Source organism: Centruroides sculpturatus, unplaced genomic scaffold (assembly GCF_000671375.1).
Source record: "Centruroides sculpturatus isolate CEXI.00-Female unplaced genomic scaffold, Cexi_2.0 scaffold58, whole genome shotgun sequence".
Lineage (NCBI taxonomy): Eukaryota > Metazoa > Arthropoda > Arachnida > Scorpiones > Buthidae > Centruroides > Centruroides sculpturatus.
The window spans coordinates 653,211-678,865 of record NW_019384407.1 but is presented as its reverse complement, the minus strand read 5'-3'; the positions used below and the strand labels follow the sequence as shown (position 1 = coordinate 678,865).

Here is a 25,655-nt window from a genome sequence, read left to right as displayed (position 1 = left end):
GTATTTTTATATTTTATATTTTTATTATAAGAAAAAAAGTATTATAATTCTCTTGTTTGTCAATCACTTCGTATGCATGTTATGCATTAAATAAATGAAATGGATCGTAAAGAAAAGGGAGAATATCTCTTGTGTTCCGTGCTATTTGTCAAAAAGTGTCGATTTTTCTTGGCTTTCATATATAATAAAAAATATATTTAAGCTATAAATTTTTAAAAAATGAAAAGTTGATTTTGTTTTCTCGACCAATCATGTCAAAGGACACTATTAAATTCTGTGCACTCTGCCATTACATTCCAAAAATAAAAAAAAACAGGCCAAAAAACACAGAAAAAAAGGCATGTTTCCTCTGATACTCTATTAAAGATACTGTAATAGAATATCATTTAATGAATACATTGTGCAAAGAATTATCTTACAATTTAATAAATTAAAAAAAATATAAAGATTTCATTAAAGAATTTGCCATTATTATTATTTTTTCCTTTATCTAATAGCAATAATGGTAATGGCAAATATTAATTATCTTTATTTTAAAAAAAATTCATGCTTAATTATCTTATTAGTAAAATATTTATAAATTTAGAAAATCGCTCACATTTTATTTAATATTGAAAAAAAAATTCATTAAATTTATTTTTTAATATATTCAATAATTATTTTTTTTTAAATAGATTTTTAGAAAATAAAATCATTTAACGTAGAAAATATTTATTTAGAAAAATCTCATTTCCATTTTAAATACAAGTTAAATAAAATATTATTTATTTGAAGTACAGTAAATCTATCAAAAATAGAACCTGTATAAGACGGAAACCTGCCTAAACGGGAAATATACTACTCCAGTTTATACTGTTTTTAAATAATATATTTTAAAGAATTAACTTAATTATTTTTAATAGTATATTTTTAGATTTAAAAAAAACAATTATTTTCTAAATATAATAATAAAAAATAATCACTTTAATAAAAATAAATTCTAACATTGGCATCACTAATCTATAATTAGATTCATTTTCTGGAAATAACTTTAAGGCAAATTATATTTATTTATTTATTTATTTATTTTTAATAATGTTTAGTACAGTGTTTTACTCCTTTGATTTTAAAATAATCGTTATTTTAACGCACACACAGGTTAAAAAAAAAAAAACTGAATAATACGAACGTTTAAATTTATTTTTAGATTATTTATCTACAAAATTAGATTTTTTTAAAGTTTAAATATAGGTCCCCCTTTTTTTTAAAATTTATTCTTATTTTCTAAACTCGATAACGCATTAAAGTATAAAAATTACATACGGGGTCGTCTGGAAGTTTTGTGGGGCCTTTAGAAAAATTATCAGAGGAGCCTAATTACGAATTTTTTAATGAAATTTTCTTGTAAATTTGAAAGCGTGGGGCCTCAGCCTGAGGCCCGAAAAATCGACGTCTGAGCAGGCCCTATATATATAGAAGGGGGTGCCAAAGTACTGTACGTATAAAGTGGTGAATATAAGAAACACAGATGTTTGGTGTCTATTGTTATTATTGTTTTGTCTTTTATTATTACGAATTCCTTATTTGTGATTTAATTTATGAATAAAAATGAAGCTTTTTTCTTCTGTTTTTATTTAACTGTATGATTTTTTTCCATAATAACAACTGTATACCTACTTTTGCATGTCTCCTCTCTCTCTATATATAGAGGCTATATATATATATACACATAGTTTTTGTAGTTATGAATGGAAGAATTAATTGTATAATATACTCGTTTTTACATTGAAAAATTATGTAATAATGCATTTTTCATGGGCGCAGAATTATGAAAAATTGTGTTAGATTGTATTGATAATAGGATCTGTGAAAAATGTAATAAGTAGAATTTTGGGCTTTAATCCAGGTCCTGGCTTTCAAAAACACATAAAATGACCTTGGCACGATTCCTTAGGGAAGAATTATCTAAACTATTGAAGAAAAATGTTCAAACTCTAAATATATTTGCAAGAACGAATCTATGTTAAACACACGATTATAGGAAGAATGTGAAAATTAAGCTTAATCACCTCAATAAGTGTATTCTATATAATAATAATTATTGTTTACCTACAGTTAACAAGTGTTTAGAAATTATCAGCATGATATTACAGATGTGCATACTACATATAAGTATAATTTATAAAGTATTTTACTATAAATATATGCAAGTAATTAAATAATATATAAGTCTATAATTTGTAATATAATTATTATTTTAAGGATATTTTCGCGATTAATTTAACTTAATATTTCACAGGAGAAAAAAAATAACGGCAAAATAAGGCTTATTTAAGGATTAAAATTCGTTTAATATGATTATATCTTATATTTTTCTCATCGAAAATCCAACGAATGCCCTCTTAATGACATAATTGCTTCCTGTTATAATATTTCATCGAAAGATTGATGTTAATAAATTTCAGAAAATTTATCTTATTTTCTAAATAATGTCTTTGAAAAGTGAACTTAATTCTATATAATCCGCAGAAAATTTCTAAAGGATAATTTTGTTTTATTTTATTTTATTTTATTTTATTTTTCTCCCCTTCCCGAAATAACAACTCGACCGAATTAAATTTTCGAAATATCGTTCGAAAGAATTTTTAACTTAATATTTATGAAAGAAAATTAGAATTTTTTTTTTAAAACAAAACTTACCGATTATAATGGAAGAAAGAAAATAATTCTTAATCATTTTCTTTTCTTCTTGTTTATGCTATAAAAAAATATATAGGCATGTTAGTGAAGATATTATTTCAGCTTCTCCACCTTCATCTTTCTTTGACAGAAAGGAAACTGCAGTACACAATGACGTCAGCATCCTCATCGATCCGAATTTCGACAGTGTTGCCATCTGTTGACAGCACTATATAGTAATTGTAATAATGGTTAATTCAATTATAGAGTAGTTAAGCTAGAAGATACTTAAATCGACGTATATAAAAACATTGGAGGAATATTATCAAATAATCATGATTAAAATCTTTATTTATATATATATTAAGCTGTTTTAAAATAATTATTATTTTAATAAATATAATTTAATAATAGCAAAGATTAAAATTTATATTAGAGTAAGGAAAAAGAAAAAATTATTATTTTTATTTAAATAAACCCTTGGGTATACATGCATCTTTCAATGCGAATATTATATTTATATACTTTTTTATTGTAATTTTTTGAAAAATTTATTGTTTAATCGATTATTTACATTTCAATTTAACGAATTATATTAATATAACTTTGAAATATAACTCAAAAAATATAAAATTTTACAATAATAATTTCTATTAGACGTGCTGTGCTGGAGAGCAAATTCCTAGGCGTAAGTCATTCTTTTATATTACACGCGACTAATAAAAAAAAACATTTTTATATAAATATTTTCTTGTTTGCTAATTCTTTTAATTGTTTAAGAGTTAATTAACATGAGATTTTATTAAAAAAGTAATTGTAATTTAGATAAATTTTTAAAATTTATTAAGATAATCATGCTTAAGTGAACTGATAGTCTACTCTAGAATGATTTTGTCACCGTGATCTAATGCCTGTTTTAATCATTTTATCAATATCTAATGAAAAAATATCGAATTATTATACTCGAAGATAACTTTTTAAATGTTGTTTTTAAAATTTTCAAAAGATTAAAATAGAAGATAATTGAATCAAATTCTAATCCATGAAAAATTTAGAGTATTGATCATTTAAAAGTAAATATTTTTAATCATTTTAAGGAATTATCATATGCTGTTTTATCAAGTCTTTCAGATACGAATCGAAATTAAAAGATAAAATTATTAATTTTTTTTTCAGATAATTTATATAGGCCTATATATACAGTATATATAACAGAACGTCTGTTCGTCTGTTCATTCTCCATACACTTGTAAACCTTTGACCGATCTGCACCAAATTTTTCATAGTTATTCTCTAAGACCCTGCGGAAAATATATGCTATTACAAAACATCGACATCTCATCCTTCCCCATGATTTCATCCTTATTACATCCTAAACCCTTGGACTATCTGCACAAAATTTTCAGTTACTCACTAGAACTCGGCAGAAAATATAGCCTAAACTATCATAAAACTTCGACACCTTCCCTAACTCTCCTAAATGTCCCTATTTTATTTAAGTAAATTTAAATATTTATATTATTATTATTATTATTATTATTATTATTATTATATTAATATATACGATTATTATTCTGAATTCTAAATGTGCATATAGAATATAAATATTTTCTAAATTACTGTCAACATCAGATGACTTAAACTCTGAATATATGTGAACTAACAACGATATAAAATTTACATTGGTAAGTCACTTTTTTATGCCATTTGGTGATGACTTTCCCATTTAAAAAAATTCGAAATCATCTTATTGGTTAGAATAAAATATAGATTTAAATTTGAACTATTAATCTTATATCAATTTTTATATATTTTTTTAAGAATATAATGTATAATTGAGAAGGAATTGAGGGCTGGATTTAGAGTTGCTGTTAACGTACAATAGACCCTTCCCCTCCCCGAAGAATGATACACGTAAAAATATGAAGCCATGAGCTCTTTAAAACTCATAACACGAGGCCCTAAGCTTTTTATGACTCATAACACGAGGCCCTAAGCTACAGCTTGTTTACAAATTTGGTCATAAATATCTTGGAACTAAATGCCTATTATTTTTTCTAACCAAATAATAGTTTGGTTATTAATATCTTTAATATAAGATCAGTTAACTCTTCTTATATTAAACTTGGATTTGGTAGTCTGGACAATGTCCAGGTTGCCGAATACAATAATGGAAAAATTCTCTGTATTACTGTAATTGTTTGTTTTTAATACTCTAAACTCTAAGAGAACTGACGTTAAACTTGATTTATCTGCTATCGTCCTACCTTTAAAAACATAAATTTAATAAAATAAAATTTATTTTTATGTATTTTTTTTTTAAATATAAGATTGTAAAAAGTAGAGAATATATTTTAATTAATCTTGTCTTTATAAAAATAAAAGCATATAACCGAAAATTTAGTCTTAATCTTAAGTTATTTAACATAGAGTAAATTGTTAAGTTGGTAGAGTAGATTGTACAGTACATAGAGCGACTGTATATAGAGTAGATTGTACTGTACATAGAGCAAATTGTGGGAATAGAGTAGATCGGTAGAGCAAATTGTACATAAGTCAGTAACTTGTACAGTACATAGAATAGATTGCACATGGATTAGACTGTACAGTACGTACAGCAGACTGTATATAAAGTATATTGTGCATAAAGCAGATTGATCATAAGAATACATTGTACAAAGAGCAGATTTTACTGTACATAGAGTATATTGTACAAAGAAGAGATTGTGTGCATTGAGTAGATTGATAGAGAAAACTGTGCATAGAGTAACTTGTACATAGAATAGATTGTTAAAATGACCTGCAATAATTAGTAACATTAAAATTTTATTAATTATTCAGAATATTTTTATTAATTAGTCTATTCATTTAATACTATCTTAAATCAATTCTACATACAAAATAAAAAAAAACAGATTTTTTTAAACGTTACTATTACTAGTAATCTAATTTAAAATTCTCCCATATGTTTAGTAATTTTCATGTTCCCTCCCTTTTTTCTAAAAAAAAAAAAAAAAAAAAATAGAACAGAAAAATGTTATTTAGATACCATAATCATCAAGTTATATGCAATGGTTTAGCCAGAGGAGGTGCAGGAGTAAGTTCTTTATCATAAATTTTGCCCTGCTTGGTATTTATTTTATCCTTTTGCCTCTTTCACTTTAAAACTTGACAGACACTGGTTATATGTACTGTAACCATTTAAAAATTATCTAATTGTTATGTAGATTCTTATCCTCTNTTTAAATAGCCAGAGAGAGAGAGAAAAAAAAAAAAAAAAAAAAAAAAAAAGTAGATTTTAAAATAAATAGAAAATTTTCTTTTATTAAATTTCAAAAACTTATCAGCAGGAAATGGATGAGTGAGCAGCGCTTCGGGATAAATTCAAAGTTCTTTCTATATGATGAATAGAGTTGTCAAATACATAGACTTATAGTCTACATAGACCCATAAAGATTTTAATATTAGGAATTCTTTAAATAATTCAGGTGGATATTGGCATAAAAACTATTTATTTTATTTTATTTTTATTTTTTATAATTTTATAACAAACGCAAGATCAGTTTCCTGAATTTCTTTTATCTTCATTTTCTTTGTATTTGTGTTTTATTTCTTTGTTGACGTACCGAAGCTTGAAATTAAAAATCAACTTATTCTCCATCATTTTTTTAAAAAATAAAATTAGGTCTTTCGACTCGTGTTTGACCACTTCACCATGACTGACAAATTCTTATTTTCTTTTACAATTTACAATTACAAATACATAATTTTTTTTATATTTATTTCAAATTTATTACAAATAGTTTAAGGCGAATTGTTTTAGTACGTTTTCAGATGTACAATTTATTTTTTTTTTAACAGTAAAAACTGTTTGAAAATTGAGAAATCTTCAATGCCTTCGATCCACAGTTTGTTTGTTTGTTTGTATAAAGCAACGCGACACCTGAATGATCTGCCGAGGGGAATGCCTCCCTGGAGGACTTTTTATAGGAAATTGGCCCATATTTAGGTGTTACTAATGTGAAGAAAACCCGGAAAACTCACGTGTCTAGCCAGTTGGCCAGGCACGAACCCACGACTAGTGATCGGTGGTTTTATCCACTTGGTTAATGAAAACACATTATATATTTTATTCACTAAATTTAATTTTTACTTATTTAAATTAATTAAACAATTAGATATGTTTAATAATATGTTTTTAATGTTTTTAATGTAGTGGTATGTAAGTGGAAAGTTCTGAAGACAATCTAGTTCCTTCCCTCTTACCTTTGTAAATAAATAAGTGAAGAAAAAGATGGCAAAGGCTCTTGCTCGACTTTCCTGGCATTCCAATAGAAGATTAAGGTGCAATTAAGAAGTACGATAATTTTCAGTTATACAGTAAGCTTAAAATAAGTAATTTTGTTGAATTATAATAAAAATCTTCATTTTATAAAATATTTCATTCTAAAAACACTGTGACACTAGCTCAAAATTGAAAAATTGAGTATAATGCCATCTATTATGAAATGTTATTTAAAAAATAACTTTTATATTATTAATTATTATAAAAAATAAAGCATGAAAAGCTTAATTTTGATGATAGAAATAAGTTTTTTTAAAACAATTGTAAATGCCAGTAACGAATAAAATTAAGTACGACCCTATTCGTGATATGACACATGTTCTCCCCTCTATCTCTCCATCCCCTCGACCTTTAATCACCAAAACTTAATAGCATCAATGCCTCTCATATACAAGTTACTACGCTAAATTTATAGTTTTTTAATCTTTATTCCATCCTGCGATATTAAACGAAGCAAAAGCCAAAGCAAACACACAGAGTTTCGCCTTTATTTACTGTTTTTAGACTCACGGGACTTCAAAAAGTCGAGCTTTGCAAAAAATCCGGAGGGTCAAATTTGACGCGATTACAATACTTTCTCGTGTTATATACAAAACAGACGGGAAAGTAAAATCAAATAAGTACAGGAAGAAGGTTTGAATGTGACAAACTCACTTACATTCTTGTGTATACACTAAGAGTTTTTTTTCGTTCCCTATGGACTACATCAGAGTGAATGTTGGTTTGCATGTTCTAATTTGAGCTCTTCTAAATTGTTCATTATTCATAATTTGAAGTGAAAGATTTGTTTACATTCTTTGGCTCATAATAGGCCTGCATCTATCGTCCGTCCGTCCGTCAGACCTTCGTTAATCTCGAGAACGGAGTTAGATAGATGAAGATCCAGACCAGATATGTAAAACTTAGGGGTCGGATTAACTACGCGCGAACTTCCGGTCTGGAACGGAAGTCGCGTGAATTTTAAATTAAAATATGATTAAAAACTGCAGCCCGGCATTGTGACGATATAACAATAACATACATTCGATTTTTATTTGTTTATTTTCAATTCAGTTCATTAGTTTTAAAGATTTTTTTTTTTCAATTTTTTCTCGGTCAATCGTATCACATTGAGATGTGGAGCGTAACAGACTATGGGAAAGCGACTTTATATGAAGCACTTTATTTCTTTAATTTAAGGCTGACTATAACCTATTCGTAAAAAAACACAATTCGTTAATTTTTTTACAACTTTAAAAATTAATAGAAAATTAACGAATTGTATTTTTAAAATTATGAACCGTAGGTTTATAGAAGAATTAAATAGAATTTTAATTCAAAAAACTGTTTGGTTCTATCTTCTTCCGTTTTTGAGAATTTTTGGAAAAAGTTTCCTCCGTAGAAAAAGCATTACATTTTTAACTCTATCTACTGGAGATCGTGTCTTTATATTTTATATTATTATAAAATATAAAGACACGATCCTCAGTTATATTTTATAATAATATAAAATATAAAGAATGTAGTATATTATATTATTTATTTATATGGAAGAAAATAGATAAAAATGGATAAATTGTCGCACAAGAATAGAATTAAATGTTGTAATCAGCCTTAAGAACAAAAGGGCTCGTTTCTTCATTCCAAATTATCAAGTTTTTTTTTTCGTTAATTAAATTAAATTTTAAACTTATTAGCATTTTCCAACATTTAATTTCATTCTTGTGAGACAATTTATTCATTTTTATCCATTTTTCTTCCATATAAATAAAGAATATAATATACTACATTCTATATATTTCATATTATTATTATAACCATGTTGTAAGCCTTCTTCAAAAAAAATTTTTTTTTTAATTTAGCTTTTTTTTTTCTTTATCAAGGACGTATAAAATCAATTTTAACATGTCAAATTTAATTCCGGATAAATGAAAATATTCGTAAAAGACATTTGAATCGATTGTGTTTCTATGAAATATTTAAAATTTTATTTAAATTTAGGATAGATTTTATTTAAGTGCTGAGTATAATTCGGTTTAAATTTAATTTTAAAAGCTGCAAATTTATATTAAGTTTAGAATCGTTAAATGTGCTAATTCTCCTATAAATAAAATTAGAGTTTACAGAATTTAGATTTCAGAATCATTATTAAATATTAGAAACGTATCAATTAAAAATGCTGCAGCCGTCTATTATTAAAATTAGTGTTTAAAAAGTACAAGTACACATTAAACACAGCCGAACATCTAATAACTTCCACCTCTAATCAACGGCCACATTTTTTTTTTTTTTTAACAAAGATGCATACAAAATAACCTCTAATTAACGACCACTGACTCCTGTTAGCGCTGAAAAAACCTCAACAGTAAAACCTTAAAAAACTTCTGAAGAATGTCTGAATTCATCTAAATCTCTAAACGGCCATTGATTCCGATCAGTGACCGTTGTTTACAGGTTGACTGTTTTCTCTTCACATTCATTCATTCTCTTTAATTTTCTATTGAAGTGTATGTTTGTTCTTGGACGTAAATGCTGAAAATTGCTGAATTTTGAAATTATATGTTAAATTTTATGATATATTATAGACAATATATTATTTATAAACAACAAATACATGTATTTTACTATATAACGTCACAATAAATAATTGCCGGGCTGCAATTTTTAATCGTATTTTTCTAATTTACAGTCGACCCCCCCTATAACACTGTTGATTATTCCATATTATATGAATTCCATGTTGTACGAGTCACTTAGATTTTACAAATACGTGTGCCGGGCTGTGAACGGCTCACGTATTTGTAAAATCTAAGTGACTCGTACAACATGGAATTCATATAATACGGAATAATCAAAAGTGTTATAAGGTGGTCGACTGTATTTAAATATATGCTCTCCACCTCAAATTAGTAGTGTTTTGTTCCTGTACATTATACTTTTCCTTTAACAATAGATTCATGCTGGTCATCTATCTAACTCAAGGGAAATTATTGAATTGAAATAACGCGAGTTTCGGTTTGCACAAGAAATTCACATTTAGTTAATCGGGAACTCCTATTCTTAAGCTTTCAATATTTTGTTTTAAATTTTATTTATCTAACACTGTTTTCGAGATTAAGGAAAGACAGACAGACAGGCAGACGAATGGACGTACGACAGTGGCAATTTATAGGTCTACAATGTTTTAAAATTTCAGTCCAACGAACGAGAGGCGTTCGGCCGTACTGTATTCTTAGTCGGGCATCGTTTGCTCTATACTCTTTGCACGATCTTNCCACCTCAAATTAGTAGTGTTTTGTTCCTGTACATTATACTTTTCCTTTAACAATAGATTCATGCTGGTCATCTATCTAACTCAAGGGAAATTATTGAATTGAAATAACGCGAGTTTCGGTTTGCACAAGAAATTCACATTTAGTTAATCGGGAACTCCTGTTCCTAAGCTTTTAATATTTTGTTTTAAATTTTATTTATCTAACACTGTTCTCGAGATTAAGGAAAGACAGACAGACAGGCAGACGAATGGACGTACGACAGTGGCAATTTATAGGTCTACAATGTTTTAAAATTTCAGTCCAAATAATGCCGGAAATTTTAATTTTTTGCCATTTAAGATACTTTTTAAAATTTTAAACTGTATTTTTATATACCCAATGGACTTATAAAGATATTTTATAGATTTTATTTTTAGTGTTACGTCGATAAACCATAAACACCTCGACTGAATATATCTATATCAACTGAATTTTTCTCGAATAATTCAAACCTCTTACAACGGACACTGACTGGAACAAAAAAAAATGGCCGTTGTTTGGAGGTTCCTGAAAATATGGCTGCAGTTTAGAAGTGACCTTAATTGGAGGTTCGATATATATTTATAAGCTTTAATGTAATTGGTTTAAAAGCTATAATATTAAATACATTTTTAAAAAATCAATGAAGTCAAATTTAATCTACATAATTTTTATTTTTTTTTATGATCTTTACTAATTAAACTACAGGAATAAAATTAAGAAAATGTAATTAAATTACAATAATGATTAAAATTTAGTTAATTATATATATATATATATATTTTTAATCATAATTATGTGTTTAAATGCATATAAATATAGTTTAATTATTACTATTTATGTTTACAAATGTAGTTTTGCATAATTTTCATTATACATTTCCAGTTTTACATATTAACAATGCATTTTATCCATAACTTNAAATTTAGTTAATTTTATATATATATATATATTTTTAATCATAATTATGTGTTTAAATGCATATAAATATAGTTTAATTATTACTATTTATGTTTACAAATGTAGTTTTGCATAATTTTCATTATACATTTCCAGTTTTACATATTAACAATGCATTTTATCCAGGACAGCCGAGCGCTCGTATGGGGCCCCTTTTGCCATTTTTTCGAGCAAATGAAATTGTAGAATATTTCTTTATTAATTATTTTAAAATGTTCAAATGTTATTGTTGGAATTTCCAGCATTCTTTGTTTTCATCCCCGATAATTCTTAACATTACTTTTAAGTCTTCAGATTGGTTGAGAAGATATTAAAGGATTGGGCTATATCTTCCGAAGGATTGGGCCGATTTCTCTGAAAATTTTTGAAAACATTCCTTCCTAATATACGAACCATCCTGCAAAATTTCAGAAATTTTTGACAAAAGGCAGGCACAGAAGGATTCGAATTGGGTGAAAAAAAAACATGCCCCTCACACTCACTAACATCTATACATATAGAAAAACCCCGATTTTTTTTGCATTTCTCGACATTTCAAGGATCTCCTAATAAATGTAAAAATCTTGAGAGGAAGTTATTTTTTTTATTATACTTTTCCTCTGTTATATAACAGTTGGAAAAGTAAAATTTAGTAGTAAAAATAACATTAATTTATAGGGTTAGAAACCAACACAGTCCCTAGTTTTTAACCCGATTTTATCCCAATTAAATTGCATTTATCACTCATCTTACCTCGTTTAAAATCGTTTTTCTTCATTCGTCTATCCGATAAAAAGGCTGATTTATTCACTTTTTTCTGCCTGATATTTTTTTTCGTTGGCGTGGAATTCACTTAATGTGTTTACATTTGGTTGAGAGTCCTTGATCGTCATTCGCTCGCATCCCCTATACTGATATTTCATATGCTGTAAAATGATTCTTATGTTTATTCCTGCCCCACCCATCTGCCATTACCATCTAACATTATACAAATAGCCCTATATAAATATATCTGTGACCTATCTGATAGATATAAAATTTTATGAGTTGATGGAAATTATTTTTCTTCTTATGCAACGGGTTTATAGAATTTTTTATTTTTTATGTTTTAGTTTATAAATAATGTAAAATTTCTTAACAAATCAACATTAGTATCGATCCTTCGAACATCGGAAGAATTCAAATTTGCAACCACTCGACCATTAAATTGTAATATAAATTGCATTAAAAATATAATGGGATTTAAATATTCTCCTGTAAATAATTGTCTCGAAGAATATCTAGAACATATTTTATTCATATTAATTGTAATTTTCAGAGTGTTTTATAGAGCGTTGCCTCCTCTTTTATTACCAGTTATGAATGTAACTAAGTGGATTATCATAAAAATTAGATATTTTTCTTAAATGATATTTCATGAATAAACTAGAGAAAGTCATTTATAATCTAACAATCTAGTGTTTTAATTTCTTTATAGGTCTAATACTTGAATAGAGGCCGGCTTTAAATTTGTTAAAGCCTTCAGCTATAACATTAAAAGGCCTTCTTCTCAGCAAATTTAAATTCGTGAAGCGTCGTGTACCTCCGTTCACTGGGCCTCACGAATTTAAATTTGTTACTCCATAGCCCTCTCTACTAAGGTGGGAGGTGTTCAGGAGGTTGAGAGAAGCGCGATAGTAAGAGGATTCAGAGATTCGGAGGTATATTCAGGGGGTGCTTACGGTGATGAAGCATCCAATACATCAAAGCAATCAGTTTTGTTGCTTTAAAATAAATAAATAGAAGAAAAATGTTAAATAAATTATTTTAATAACGAAAAACAAAAATAATTATTAAATTTGATATAACTTATCTCGAATGTTTTGTTAATGTGGTCGATATACAAAAGAATTGATTTACAAAACAATTCTGTTTATAACAATGATCAAAATATCGTCTCAAATTTTTTTAGTAATTAATATAAAAATAGATTATTTGATATTTTTAATAGAAATTGTTCTGTTCATAAATGCATACAAATTTTTCTAGATTGATATGACAAGTATTCATCTTATACATTAAGAATATAATTTATTGCCATATTTGAATGGCATTTGGCAATTTCCTTTAAAATATTTGAATGTAGACAAGATAAAACACTTCTAGTATATGCATTTCTACTAGTTTTCTTATCGTAAGTTTCTCGTGAACCGTACAGTATGATAATTTCAAAATAAATAACTTTCCCTTATCATCTATTCTTCTCGGAGTCAGATTTTACATATTAAACAAGCTACAGCTTAGGACAATGTTTTCCAACCTTTTTCTAACAATGGCACCCTCAATTTGATAATTTTTTTCTTGTAGCACCCTTACTTTATCAATGTAGAGTCATTGAACTTGAAACTTTTAGTGATACGCGTAAGATATATTATAGAGCTGCTCAGAAGTACAGTATATTTCGCTACATTCCTGAAGTGTCGTTGTGGCACCCTAATGTACCGTAGTTCCAGGTTGAAAACTACCTGACGTTACTAGGCGCCTCATTATATTCCCAAAAACAGTTTATACACATTGCACATTATTATTTGGTAAAAGAGGAATGGCCTATTGTATGTGGCTGCAGTACCACATACAAAAAGCACTGCAGTACCATATTTAGCTCTATCATCCTGTACGTAGGATATATGGCTATATATTAGTTAAATATATAAATGATGAATGATATAGGCTACATATAAGCAGAGCCATCGAGAGGGGAGCTCAGAAAATTTCGGGGTTTGTTTGTATACAACAATACGACACATGGGCAATCAGCCGAGGGAGGAAAGCCTCCAGGAAGACTTTCTATGTAAAAATGTCCCCTATTTAGATGTTAGAAACGTGAAGAAAATCCGGAAAACTCCACGTGGCCAGCCTATTGGAGAGGATCGAACCCATCACCAATAAGTTTTATCCACTTGGCCACTGATGGGCATTAGGGTTTCGTATTGGTTCCTACCCCTATAAATTAATGTTATTCTTACTAACAAAAAAAATTCTTTAAAACTGCTATTTATTAATAAAGATAAACATTTTTTACGTATTTGATTTGTTCAAAAACGGGAGGAAGGGATACCCTCTATGCCCAGGCCCCATACGAAACTTTCAACGCTCTGTTTATAAGAACTAAATATTGAAAATATTATATAATTAATGCTTATTTATTGAAATACAGTGGAACTGCCATTAATGGGCACCTCTAAACAGCGCATACTTTTTCCTAGATTTTTTTTTTCTTATGAACGGAAATGTAAAAAATAACCTACAAACAACGGCCATTTTCTATGTTCTCATCAGTGGCCATTGTTCAGAGGTTTGAATGGATTAATGGGATAAGGCAACACAAAACATGAGAGATCTGCCAAGGGTGGTGCTTATCAGGAATACTTTTATGTAAAATTCGCTCATATTTAGGTGTTAAGTAGGTAAAGAAAACACGGAAAACTGCGTGGCCAGCTTGTTGGTCAGGTACGAACCCGCGACCAGTGTTCAAATATTTTATGTAACTCTTGAGCTAAATCCAGTAAAATTTGATAAAATTATAATCAAAAATCTTTTGATTAGTTTAAATAACTCTCTGTTGTACTCTCATATATAAGAGAAATGAATGGAATTTAAGTTTGTTCTTCCAAAACTATTCCTTTTCTTCAATATACTATCAATCTCCAATAAAATTGTTGATGTCACGCAAAAAAATTGTTCGATAAAGAAAAATTTTTTAAATTGGATATCAAATAAAACTTTTGCTAAAGATGTGTACGAAATATTTATTAGAAATACAAAAAAAATCGATACAAATACCAGTATGATATACAGTATATATAAAACAACACTTACTATTGTTTTGTAACAGTAAATTTAAGTTTCAATAAATAAAAATTATATAGTTATTAATTTAAAAATGTATATTAAATCCAATTCTGCATTTGTTCGTTGCATACTCATTACTAATTCCTTAAATATTCATATATTTATACTATTACAGTACCATAGCACTATACTAAATCCTTACTTACATATTCATGTACTGTACTTATTACTACACAATATTACATACTTACATATTCATATACTACTTACTACTACAAGGTACTGTACTACATACTTAAATATTCATATATTTATATTACATGTACGGTATAGTCATGTGCTTGTACTGTTACAGTACTATAGCACTATACAGTATGTTTACTTAGATATTCATATACAGTCGACCCCCTATAACACTGTTGATAATTCCATTTTATATGAAATCCATGTTGTACGAGTCACTTAGATTTTACAAATATGTGTGCCGGGCTGTGAATGGCTCACGTATTTGTAAAATTTAAGTGACTCGTACAACATGGATTTCATATAAAATGGAATTATCAACAGTGTTATAGGGGGGTCGACTTGTATTTTGTCTATTTTAAAAAACTTTATCTGTTTATTGATTTTGTATAAATATTTATTGTAAAATATAAATATATAATTCTAAAAATATATTTAAATATATTAGAAGAGAAGAAATTAACATAAAAAATTTCAGATAGAATCTTAAGCGAAATTCTTATCTAGAAACTAAGGGTAAATAGTCATCAACTCCTTAATTTATTTTTAATTCGCTAGATCAAATATACTTTTAACTATTTAATTCTTCGACCGTAAACTAATTAACGATTAATTTTTAATAAATAAATGTCATTAAATTATAGATTTTCGAAGCTTTCATCTCGGATGAAAGTTGCTGAATTTTGATATTAATTTCAATAGAAGAAATACTTGTATTTAATACTTATTCATATTTTTTTGTTATAAAATATTTGTTGGTTTATCAAGAAGATATAAAATTCAGTGAGTTTAAAATATTAAAACGATGATTTTTACTAGTTTCGGCATGAAAATCATTTCTAGAAGCCATCTTTAAATGCGTCTAGACTGAAGAACAGAAGAGAGTGAGAGATGAGGAAGAGGATAAGAAGAGAGAAGATGGAATAATGGGCTATTCTTTGTTCAGACAGTGATCCAAATTATTCTTAAATTTTATAGAATTTCTTAATTAAATATAATAAAAATAAACATATTTTATAAGCAATGAAGTTTTATTGCTTCTAGCATAGTTCTTCATTTTGTGAAATATGTTTGGAGCCTCTGATGATGGGCTTGTCAGCCCGAAAGTGCTTAGAAGTTTGTATGTAATTAGTATGCTCCTGGAAAGTAATTTTATAATATTTCTTCTAGTATTATACTAATGATTATTAAGAATATGAATATATTATATAAGGTTATATACAGGAGCATACTTATATTCGTGTGCAAAGCCAGATCTTTCCCCGAATCTGGTTAAAGCTATGAAATTACGTGTTAAAGCTTTACATTCTCATAGATTCTACATCAAAATTTTAATATTTTTAACCATTTTAACTAATTAAATTTATGGATAAAACCATTCAGTTTGTTAATCTGCGACATCTTTCCTTGTTCGAAACATATTCTGTATAAAAATAAATCATATTAAGCACGTATAATTAATATTAAACAATTAGATTTTTAATCGTAAAGTAATTTTACAATATTTTAAATGTTCTTAATCTATTTATTATGTTCTACCCTTTATTTTCATTAGCGGAATTACTCCAACGCATTACTAATCGATAGCAATTAATTTTACTGAGTAATATTAATTTAGAAAATTTTCCTTATTAAATAATTATATGACTTACTTGCAAATACTGTTAATACTCTTCTCATTTAATAAATCCCTTTTAATTAAATGATAATTTGCAAATCATGTCACAAATATTTCTCGAAATTATCTGTTCCGAATCATGAATGAATACTTGCAAATTCTCTTGTTAATATTATATTAATTCTGTGTATAATTTAAATATATATATATATATTTTTTAATGGGTGTGTTACGTAAATTATTTAAATAAATAAATAAAAATAAATAGATTCTCTAATTAAATAATTAGCCCATTGAAAATAGGCTTAATTATTTATGTAGAGAATCTCTAGTTAAGTAGACACTCTCTCATTCATTCCTAACTTGTAAACGTTATAATTTAATAAAGGTGATAAAGTTGTTGTTGGAATTTTCTGGCATTTATTTCTTTTTTGAAAATTAAACAGTTGCATTAGTAAAAAAGTTTCATAACCTGGAGGCCTTTTGTGATATGATCCTCACCCCCTTAATATCTTCCGAAGTAATGGTACGATTTTCGTGAAAGTTCCCATAAAAATTCTCCCCTAACACACAAATCTCCCTGTAAAATTTCAGAAATTTTCGACAAAAAGTACAAGAGTTATTAAGCTTCGAAGTGGATAAACAAAATCGTCCCCCCATACACTAACATTCATACATACAGAAAACCCCCCCCCAAATATTTTGATTTCTCGATGTTTCAGTCAAAAAAAAATGTAAAATAAATATTGGGGGGGTTTAATTTTTAATCGATGGCACATCTTCCCTATGTTATATAACAGTGGGGAAAGTAAAATTCAGTTCGATTTACGAATGGATTGATATAAACACCTTTAATCAACAAACCTTTCAAGGTTTGAATTAGATAAATGCCATTTTAATGATGACCGAAGCACAAAGAAAAACATCTAACTTTGTAGGAAGACTGAGTTAATTTAATTTATATTCAGATTTAAATATCAAGAAATGTATTTATAGTAACAATTTATAGTAATATTACTATTTAAATATATTAATATATTTATACTAAAAAACACGATAAATATATATAGAATAAAAGTCTTGGGTTCGCACCTCGCCAAAGGGTTGGCCAAGTTGAATTTTTGCGGATTTTCTTCATGTTTATAACGTAAAATATATGAAATGTCAAGGGCAATCGGCCAGAAAATGATCCTCCCTGACTTACATTTTTAGATTCGGGCACCTTAAAACGTCGAGTAACAGATGGCCCACACATAATTTTAACTTTTTTTGCCGGGAAAGTTATGCAGCTTGTTGCTAGATTTCTCATTTACGCTGAATTTAAAAGTGTACAAGAGGTTCCAAAACTTTTATGACTGTCTTTCAAGGATTCGTTGCCCTTTTATAGACTCCTTTTTTATTTCCATTTATTTATTTGCTAATACAGCTACTGTAATAATAAATTAATCTGGTGAGCCAGTATTAACACACACACACACACACCATTTCCACAGAAAAGATCCACTTAGTGTGCAAATTTACATCCTGACATGTCATATATAGTACATATCTCATTGGACTTTTTAATTAACTGTTAACCCCGACTAATCTTCAGTCCCATTTTCATTCTATATTTAATTTCATATTCATATTATGTTAAATGAAATAATTTATGGAGCTAAGTTAATATATATATATATATACAAACACATAGTAATTTTAAATCGATCATAGATCATATGCTAGATTCTATATTAATGCATTAATGCAAACAACACAATTACACTTTCATATAGCCTAAAGTAAAACCTGTGTAAACCGGAATCTCACGGTAACGAATATTTTTTCTGTTTTGGCAGGTTTTCGTTTAATTCAGGTTCCATTTTGGACAGGTTTTACTGTATCATATGAGATTTACTTATAATAGGAAGGCTAGACGGCCAAGAAAGTTAAGGCGTCAGTTTACGGCTCTGTGGAATCAGGAGGCATAATACCCCTGTTTTCTCGTGTGCGGTCAGTCCCAAATATGTTACCAGTGGCCGAGTGGATAAAATCACTAAACGTTGGTAATGCCTCAACAACGGGATGGCCACGTGGAGTTTTTGGGGTTTTCTTCACGTGTCTAACACCCAAATAGTCCTCTCGGTGAAAGTCCTCCAGGGAGGCACTTCCTTCTTGACGAGTTGTGTGTGTTGCGTTACCTCATCCAATCTAATCCTGGATATTTTGGTGTCGTTCCTCATCACTTGGCATTCTCCATTGTGGTCTTGCCGAACCTACGATAGCTACGATTAAAAAATCCCTCTTAGTGCTTACAAAATAATTAAGAATGAGGTTTTAAAAAAATCAAGTTTTCAATAATCAATTATTACTTTTAACAAAATAATTGAAGTTAATTGATTCATATAAATCGATTTAACGATTAATCAATTATTCATTTTTTGTATTGGTTCATTAAAATTCACCGTTTGGCAATTCGTTAATCAATACCCCTACGATAATTAGTGGTAAGGATCTATATATTTTACGATGATTTCCCCGAATACTATTAGTGATCTTGTAGAATACTTTGCCAAATAGCAATTTATAATAATCAATTGGCCTGTGACAATTAATCGTATTTAGTTCATTATAAGTTAATTTGTAGTATAGAGTTTTCCCTATCTTAATTGCTTATAATACCTTTTCCAAATTGTTTATCCATCAATTATCGCCTTTAACAAGTGACCATTATTTACAATTCTTGTATATTCGGAAGTAATAATAAATTATTCGAAATCTATATCTCGATTTTAATAATCCATATATTGTAACGCCAACTCTTTGTGTTTTTTTAATTATTTTATGGAATATTCTCCCGTACTTTAATGACAGATTATATAATGTTTTATAAAAGATACCCCTTTGATCCCTTGATACGGATTCCTTGGCGTTATTATAAAGTTATTTTTATTAACTTTTATTTTCTAAGTGAATGAAATTTAGTATTTCTTACCAAAAATAATCCAACAACGAGTTGATAACATTCCCTGCTGTTATGGGATTTTATTTAAAAATAACTTTTATCATCAATCATAATAAATAAAATTGTATGTGGCACCATCTGTTATTAAATTTCATTATAAATTTTTTTTGAAAATAATCATTATAAAAAGAATTAATTTTTAGAGTAGTGATGTTTTATAAAAAGGAAAAAATTGTAAATATTAATAACGAGTAAAATCTTCATTAAGTCCGACCCCTCTCGAGATATGATAAACTATGTCCTATCCGCTCGACTTTTAACCACGAAAATTTAATAGAATCAAAGGTCCTTATACACATGCTACCGTGCTAAATTTCGTTTCTTAACCCATGGCTGAGTGCCTGGGCTTTTAAATATTTCGGCCTTCTCCGGCACTTTAATCTTTCACTCCAGTACAGAGGACAGGCAACCTGATCTTGGTATGGTACAGTACATACCAAAACCGCAGTACACAAACCTACATCCATTTTGGGAGTCTTTTGAAAAATCTTATTCAGAATTTTTTTATACTTTTAAAATTGACAGGCCCTGGGCTTCGTCTAGTCAGCCTTATGAATAAAACGATCCTGAAACCCCAGGCAGATTTCGGGGGATTTTAAGTCACGAATATGTTGGACCTCGTCCCTCTACACTAGGCCTTTCTTCTTCCGAGCCTGGCCTAATCCATGAAGGATATGGATAACAGACCTTCTTAGTATCACCAGCCAGCGACCGAGTGGCCAATACTATTGAACACTGGTAGTTGGTCGCGGCTTTGCGCCACACCAAAGGACAGGCCACGTGGCATTTTCGACTTTCTTTCTCCTGTCTAACATCTAAATAGGCGCCAGTTTCTTATAGAAGCACCTCTTTGGCGAATCGTCCATGTTTTATGTTGCCTTTTTTCTATCAATCCAATAATTCAATCCCTCTTAGTGTCCACAGGACGGAAAGAGCGATCGTGTTTCAAACACTACTTACTTTATATATTTTTTTTTTAAATGTCAATAAGATTTTTATTATTCTTAAAAACTTTATGATTTATCAATAGCAATTTTATTTTCAAATTAAAATACAAATTTTCTATTGTTTTATAACTGATTTACTAAATCGAAATAACTTTTTAGATGTTTTTGGATGGGGTTGCTTTAAGGCAGTAGGTTTTACTTCTCCCAATTTATTAATTTTTAAAGGTTCTACATAAGAAGAATAACTTCTCGGTTCTGCTAAATCCCAAATTCTATCACTGCAAATGGCTTTCAATGCTGGTTTCTTTACTTGAAATTTAGTTATGTCGTATATTAGATGTAAATTATCTGCCTTCTGGATTGGTTTGCTGAGTTCGATTATTTTACCAGATGGCGTATAATTCAGAGCTGACTTTTTAATATAAGGTTCTCTTATTAGATTACGTAAAGAAATCGGTTTGGGTTTAGATAATTCCAAAATATTTAAACTTGGTTCGTAGTTTATCGCTTTCCGAGATATCTATAACGTAAAAATGCATAATTAGAAGATAATTTTTGATATACAACCACGATATATATTTTATAAAGTATTTTCAAGAAGTTAGCCTCAATGCAAGGATTTTTCATGAACCGTCTATCCCGGTACGTCGTATTCTTTCCTTACCACTTGGCCATTCCCATGGTGGGTCTGGCCGAACCCACGATGGGTATGCAGAAAGTTCTTTTGGTGTCCACACGGCGGAAAAAGCCAAATATTATATATATTATAGTTTGTGATAAGAAAGAAACATTTTGTGACGTGTCAACCTTATAAATAAACTCGAGCAATCAAAATTCTTGAAGGTCTTCGAATAAGCAAGAAGTACGTATTTTAAGAACTGAAAGCGCGAGCAGCAGAATCATAGTTTCAAATAAAAAATTTCCATTCATTGAAATAGGAAAAGTGTTGTGCTTAGTCCGAGCCACGATAGAGTCGAATGGAATGATAGAAATATGCTTAGCATGATAATGGATATAACTCTTTCCGTCCTATGGGCACTAACTAACAAGTAAGTTAGTACTCACCACTAAAAGACCGTATTACTTGACGGTCTTTCAGCAAGTTCATTATGGATTCGACCAGACCTACAATGGGCCATCGGGAATTGAGTAGTGAGATCTAACATTAAGTAGCTGAAACCGTTTCACAACGACAATCGTTGCATTCAGTATCGTCTCCCTGAGCTCTCTAGAGTGAAAAGCTGCCACCTTAACCTTTGCAAGCTGGCCATCGACTTCAAATATTAAAACCAGATCTCGATTATTCAAGTATGGTGCCAAATATCGAGGAATCGTCACGAAATTTTTTAACGACGAGCGATGCAATCAAAGTATCAAACATTCAGCCACCCCTGCGGGACATTAAGCCAAGGGAGCAAAGAAAGCGGGGCTTAGTTGCTTATGTACAAATTCTATTAAGAAAAGAAGCATTCGAATACGTTTAAGATCTAGTCTGCTTCTTTTTCTGTCGCTTTCAACCAAAGATGCCAAAGAGGTATTGGAGGTATTCGTTGTATTCGAATTTATTTATTTTTTATCCAGTCTTCGAGTATCTGAGTATTGCAAATAGTATTCTCCCATCTCTAATTTTATTTTAATCCAAACGAAAAAAGTGATCATAAAAATTTGTATTTTTGTAATCAAGTTGAAAAGTATTTAGAAAAATTTCTAAAATATGACGTTCCAAATACAGAATTATTATTGGGGCAAGTTTGTATACAGAATTCTCTCTCTGGAGACTAAGGATTAATTAATGAAATGTAATTGCAAAAAGATGTGTACAAATAATTCTTGCAGATATAAAAGAGTTAAGTCAATGTTCAGCGCTGTAAATTTCAAAATGTCGCCTTTTTAACTCTTGCTACAATAAACAATACTTTTTATCCGGATGGGGATGGTCGAGGCAGTTAAGGCGTCATCTACCAGGGGACCCGAGATCGAATCCGCATGAGCAACTCTCGAGGATTTTTTCATGGACGGTCTGGTTGGTTTTGATAGAATACAACAATGCAACTCACGGGCGATCTACCAAAGGAATGTAGTACCTCCCGGGAGGATTTTACGTAAAATTGTCCCCTGTTCATGTGTTTGACAAATGAAGAAAACCCGGAAAACGCCTTGCAACCAGCCCATTAGTAAGAGGCGAACATACAACCAAATACCAGGGTTCGGAGATTTTATCCACTCGGCTACTGGTAGGTCCTGTTATGAGCATATCTTACATACCTGTGGTTTATCTTCCAAAGTAACTCTTTGTTTTGATTTAGGAAGAGCTAATTCTCTTATTCTCTCTGATAAAAAGTAACTACGTTTTTCAAATGATTTTTTCTTTTGAAATATTTGCCATTCTTTTAATTGATATTCATATTTTGATCTAAAGAAAAAAAATATATAAAAATATTTTTAAAAGCATTAAAAAGTAAATATTTAAAGACATTCTCCGATCGGATGATGGGACGTTTAATTTGCCAACCTGCGACTCTGGGGAACCGGGTACAAATCCGGACTGGTTAAAAACTCTTAGAAATTTTTAGGGTTGGTCTACCCTGGATATGTCAGATCCCATCCCTCATCACCTGACCCCATATGAAATCCCTTTTGGCATCTGTCAGGAAGGGTTTCTTAGTATCCAGGGCATAAAAAAATACCGAAAAAGTATATCGATATTTTTATCATTTTGCAAAAAATTAAAACTTACCTGCTTAATTGTTTTATCTTATCACTCAATGGCTTTATATTTTTCTTAACGTGAAGCATTTCTCTACTACTTCTAAAGAAATGTCAACCATAAATTACAAAATAATAATATTTTTTACTCAAATAAATTAAACGTAGTCTTACCTAATTTGAATATTATCGGATGTTCTTCGTTTTGGATTAGCAAGTTCAACAATTTTTGCCGAACAATTTGCTGTTAACGCGGCATTAGGAATTACAATAAGAACGGAAGGGCACCCACAAGAGTATTGGTATAACGGCCTGTAGAGAATTATAATTTTTTATATATGTAAAATTAGTTAAATTTAAGCATTTAAATCAAATTATAAAGTTTACTTTCTTCTTAAGGCATCTGATTGTTCTCTATATCTTGGTTTAGCCAAGCAACAAAGACGATCCGATGCCCTGATTGTCAGTGCTGAATTTGGAATGGGACGAATGAGACTTTGATTACCCCATTCTGTAGGAAAATTTGGGGGTATGTAAGTGGGTCTTGGTTGAAAGAGTTCTTTTCTCAAAGCAAATTTGAATGAAAGATCTGACATATTTCCTAGGGGGAAAAAAACCTAAATTATTAAATTAAAATATTTAATTTACCTTACGCATATTATAAATAATTTGAAAATAAATTACATAATATTTAATATCGAATTTTAAAAATTAAATTAAGTACAATAAATAATTCTAATGAATATTACCATTTAACAATTTAAAATGATTTTTAATTGTCAATATAAATTTTTAGAAAAACACTGAATGTATTTACTTAAACATTGTTAATACTCTGTATTGTTAATCCGAAAATTGTCTTTGTTTCTAAATAACATAACACACCGGCCGAATGGCCGAGATGTTGTAAGCGTTAGCCTACAGCTCTTTTCTTTTTAACTCTTTCCGCTTTATGGGCTCTAAGAGGGCCTCTTTTAGCAAGCTCATTATGGGTTCGGCCAGGCCCACAATGGGACGGTCGGATAGTGAGGGACGAGGTCCGGCATATCTAGACACACCACCCCGAAAACTTCCTGGGGATTTTTCGACCCGTTCGGATTTGATCCCGGGTCCCCCCAGAGCAGTAGGTTGCAACCTTGACCGCTCGGCCATCCGTCCATCAGCCTAAAGCTCTGTGAGATCCGAGAACAAATCTAAGCTAGTTAATTTCCCGGGAATTTTTTATGGTTGATCAATGCTTATTATTTGGGTTTCGTCTTTCACTACCCATCATCCCACTGTGGGTCTGGCCAACCTCACAATTGGTAAGACTTAAAAAGTTCTCTTAATGCCCACAGATCTGGAAGAGTCAAAAATCAAAGAATACTACTGAAGTCTGAATAGTTTCTCTAAGATCCTCATCATAAAACATGTCCGTTATCGGGTTGTTGGCAGACCGAATCACTGTATTATTCCATGCACTTTTCTTGATTATATTTGGGCAAAGAGGAGTCGCTTTGTACAGTCTTGCCTCCTCCTTTTGTTCTTTCATCAGTTGATTTGAATGAATTAAAATTAACCTATGAAATTACCCTATGAATTACTTAGGATAATGAGATTTCATGAAAAGTGAATGGAATGATATACTCAAAGTGATTTGAAAATTGATTGTCCGATTAATTTAGCGTATCCTAAAATTCGCATATGCGGATTGATATCAATTTCTATTGGTTATTTTTGTCACATACTATTAATATTACGAGCGCCATGTTTCAGTTTGGTTTATTTGGTTAACACGATACGTGGGCAGTCTGCCGAGGGAGATGTCTCTCTGGAGGTCTTTCTATAGGGAACTGGTCCCTATTTAGGTGTTAAGTTAATAGTAATTCGTTCGCTCACAGCACTTAATAGAATGATAAATTATACGTATCAACATGTCTTCAGTAAAGAAAAAGTACAAAAGTAAAGTAAACCAATGATTGAAGATTATTTTTTAGATTATGCAAAAAAAGAGATAAAATTATAATAGTGTTATAATAATATAAGTTAATTCTTCGCGAAAAGAAAATACATGCTAATATAATTAGGAATATGTGATCAATGTCGGCCGAAT

General features: G+C 29.4%; 1 protein-coding gene across 3 annotated transcripts; it reads right to left on the bottom strand.

The window, feature by feature from the left end:
* Positions 1-20,076: 20,076 nt before the first annotated feature.
* On the bottom strand, positions 20,077-24,586 carry LOC111618890 (testicular haploid expressed gene protein-like). Of its 3 annotated transcripts, none has more exons than XM_023360516.1 (6): positions 24,313-24,586; positions 23,951-24,164; positions 23,738-23,875; positions 23,595-23,663; positions 23,123-23,270; positions 20,077-21,377 (listed from the first exon to the last, which is right to left on the bottom strand). In XM_023360516.1, exons 2-6 carry the CDS (start codon positions 24,157-24,159, stop codon positions 20,973-20,975), a joined length of 969 nt encoding a protein of 322 aa, XP_023216284.1. In that variant the 5' UTR covers positions 24,160-24,164; positions 24,313-24,586; the 3' UTR covers positions 20,077-20,972. The 3 variants fall into 3 exon arrangements, with proteins under 3 accessions (XP_023216284.1, XP_023216282.1, XP_023216283.1); XM_023360514.1 differs by having other exon boundaries at positions 23,595-23,666; positions 24,313-24,581; XM_023360515.1 differs by lacking the exon at positions 24,313-24,586 and adding an exon at positions 24,248-24,299 and having other exon boundaries at positions 23,595-23,666.
* Positions 24,587-25,655: the final 1,069 nt, after the last annotated feature.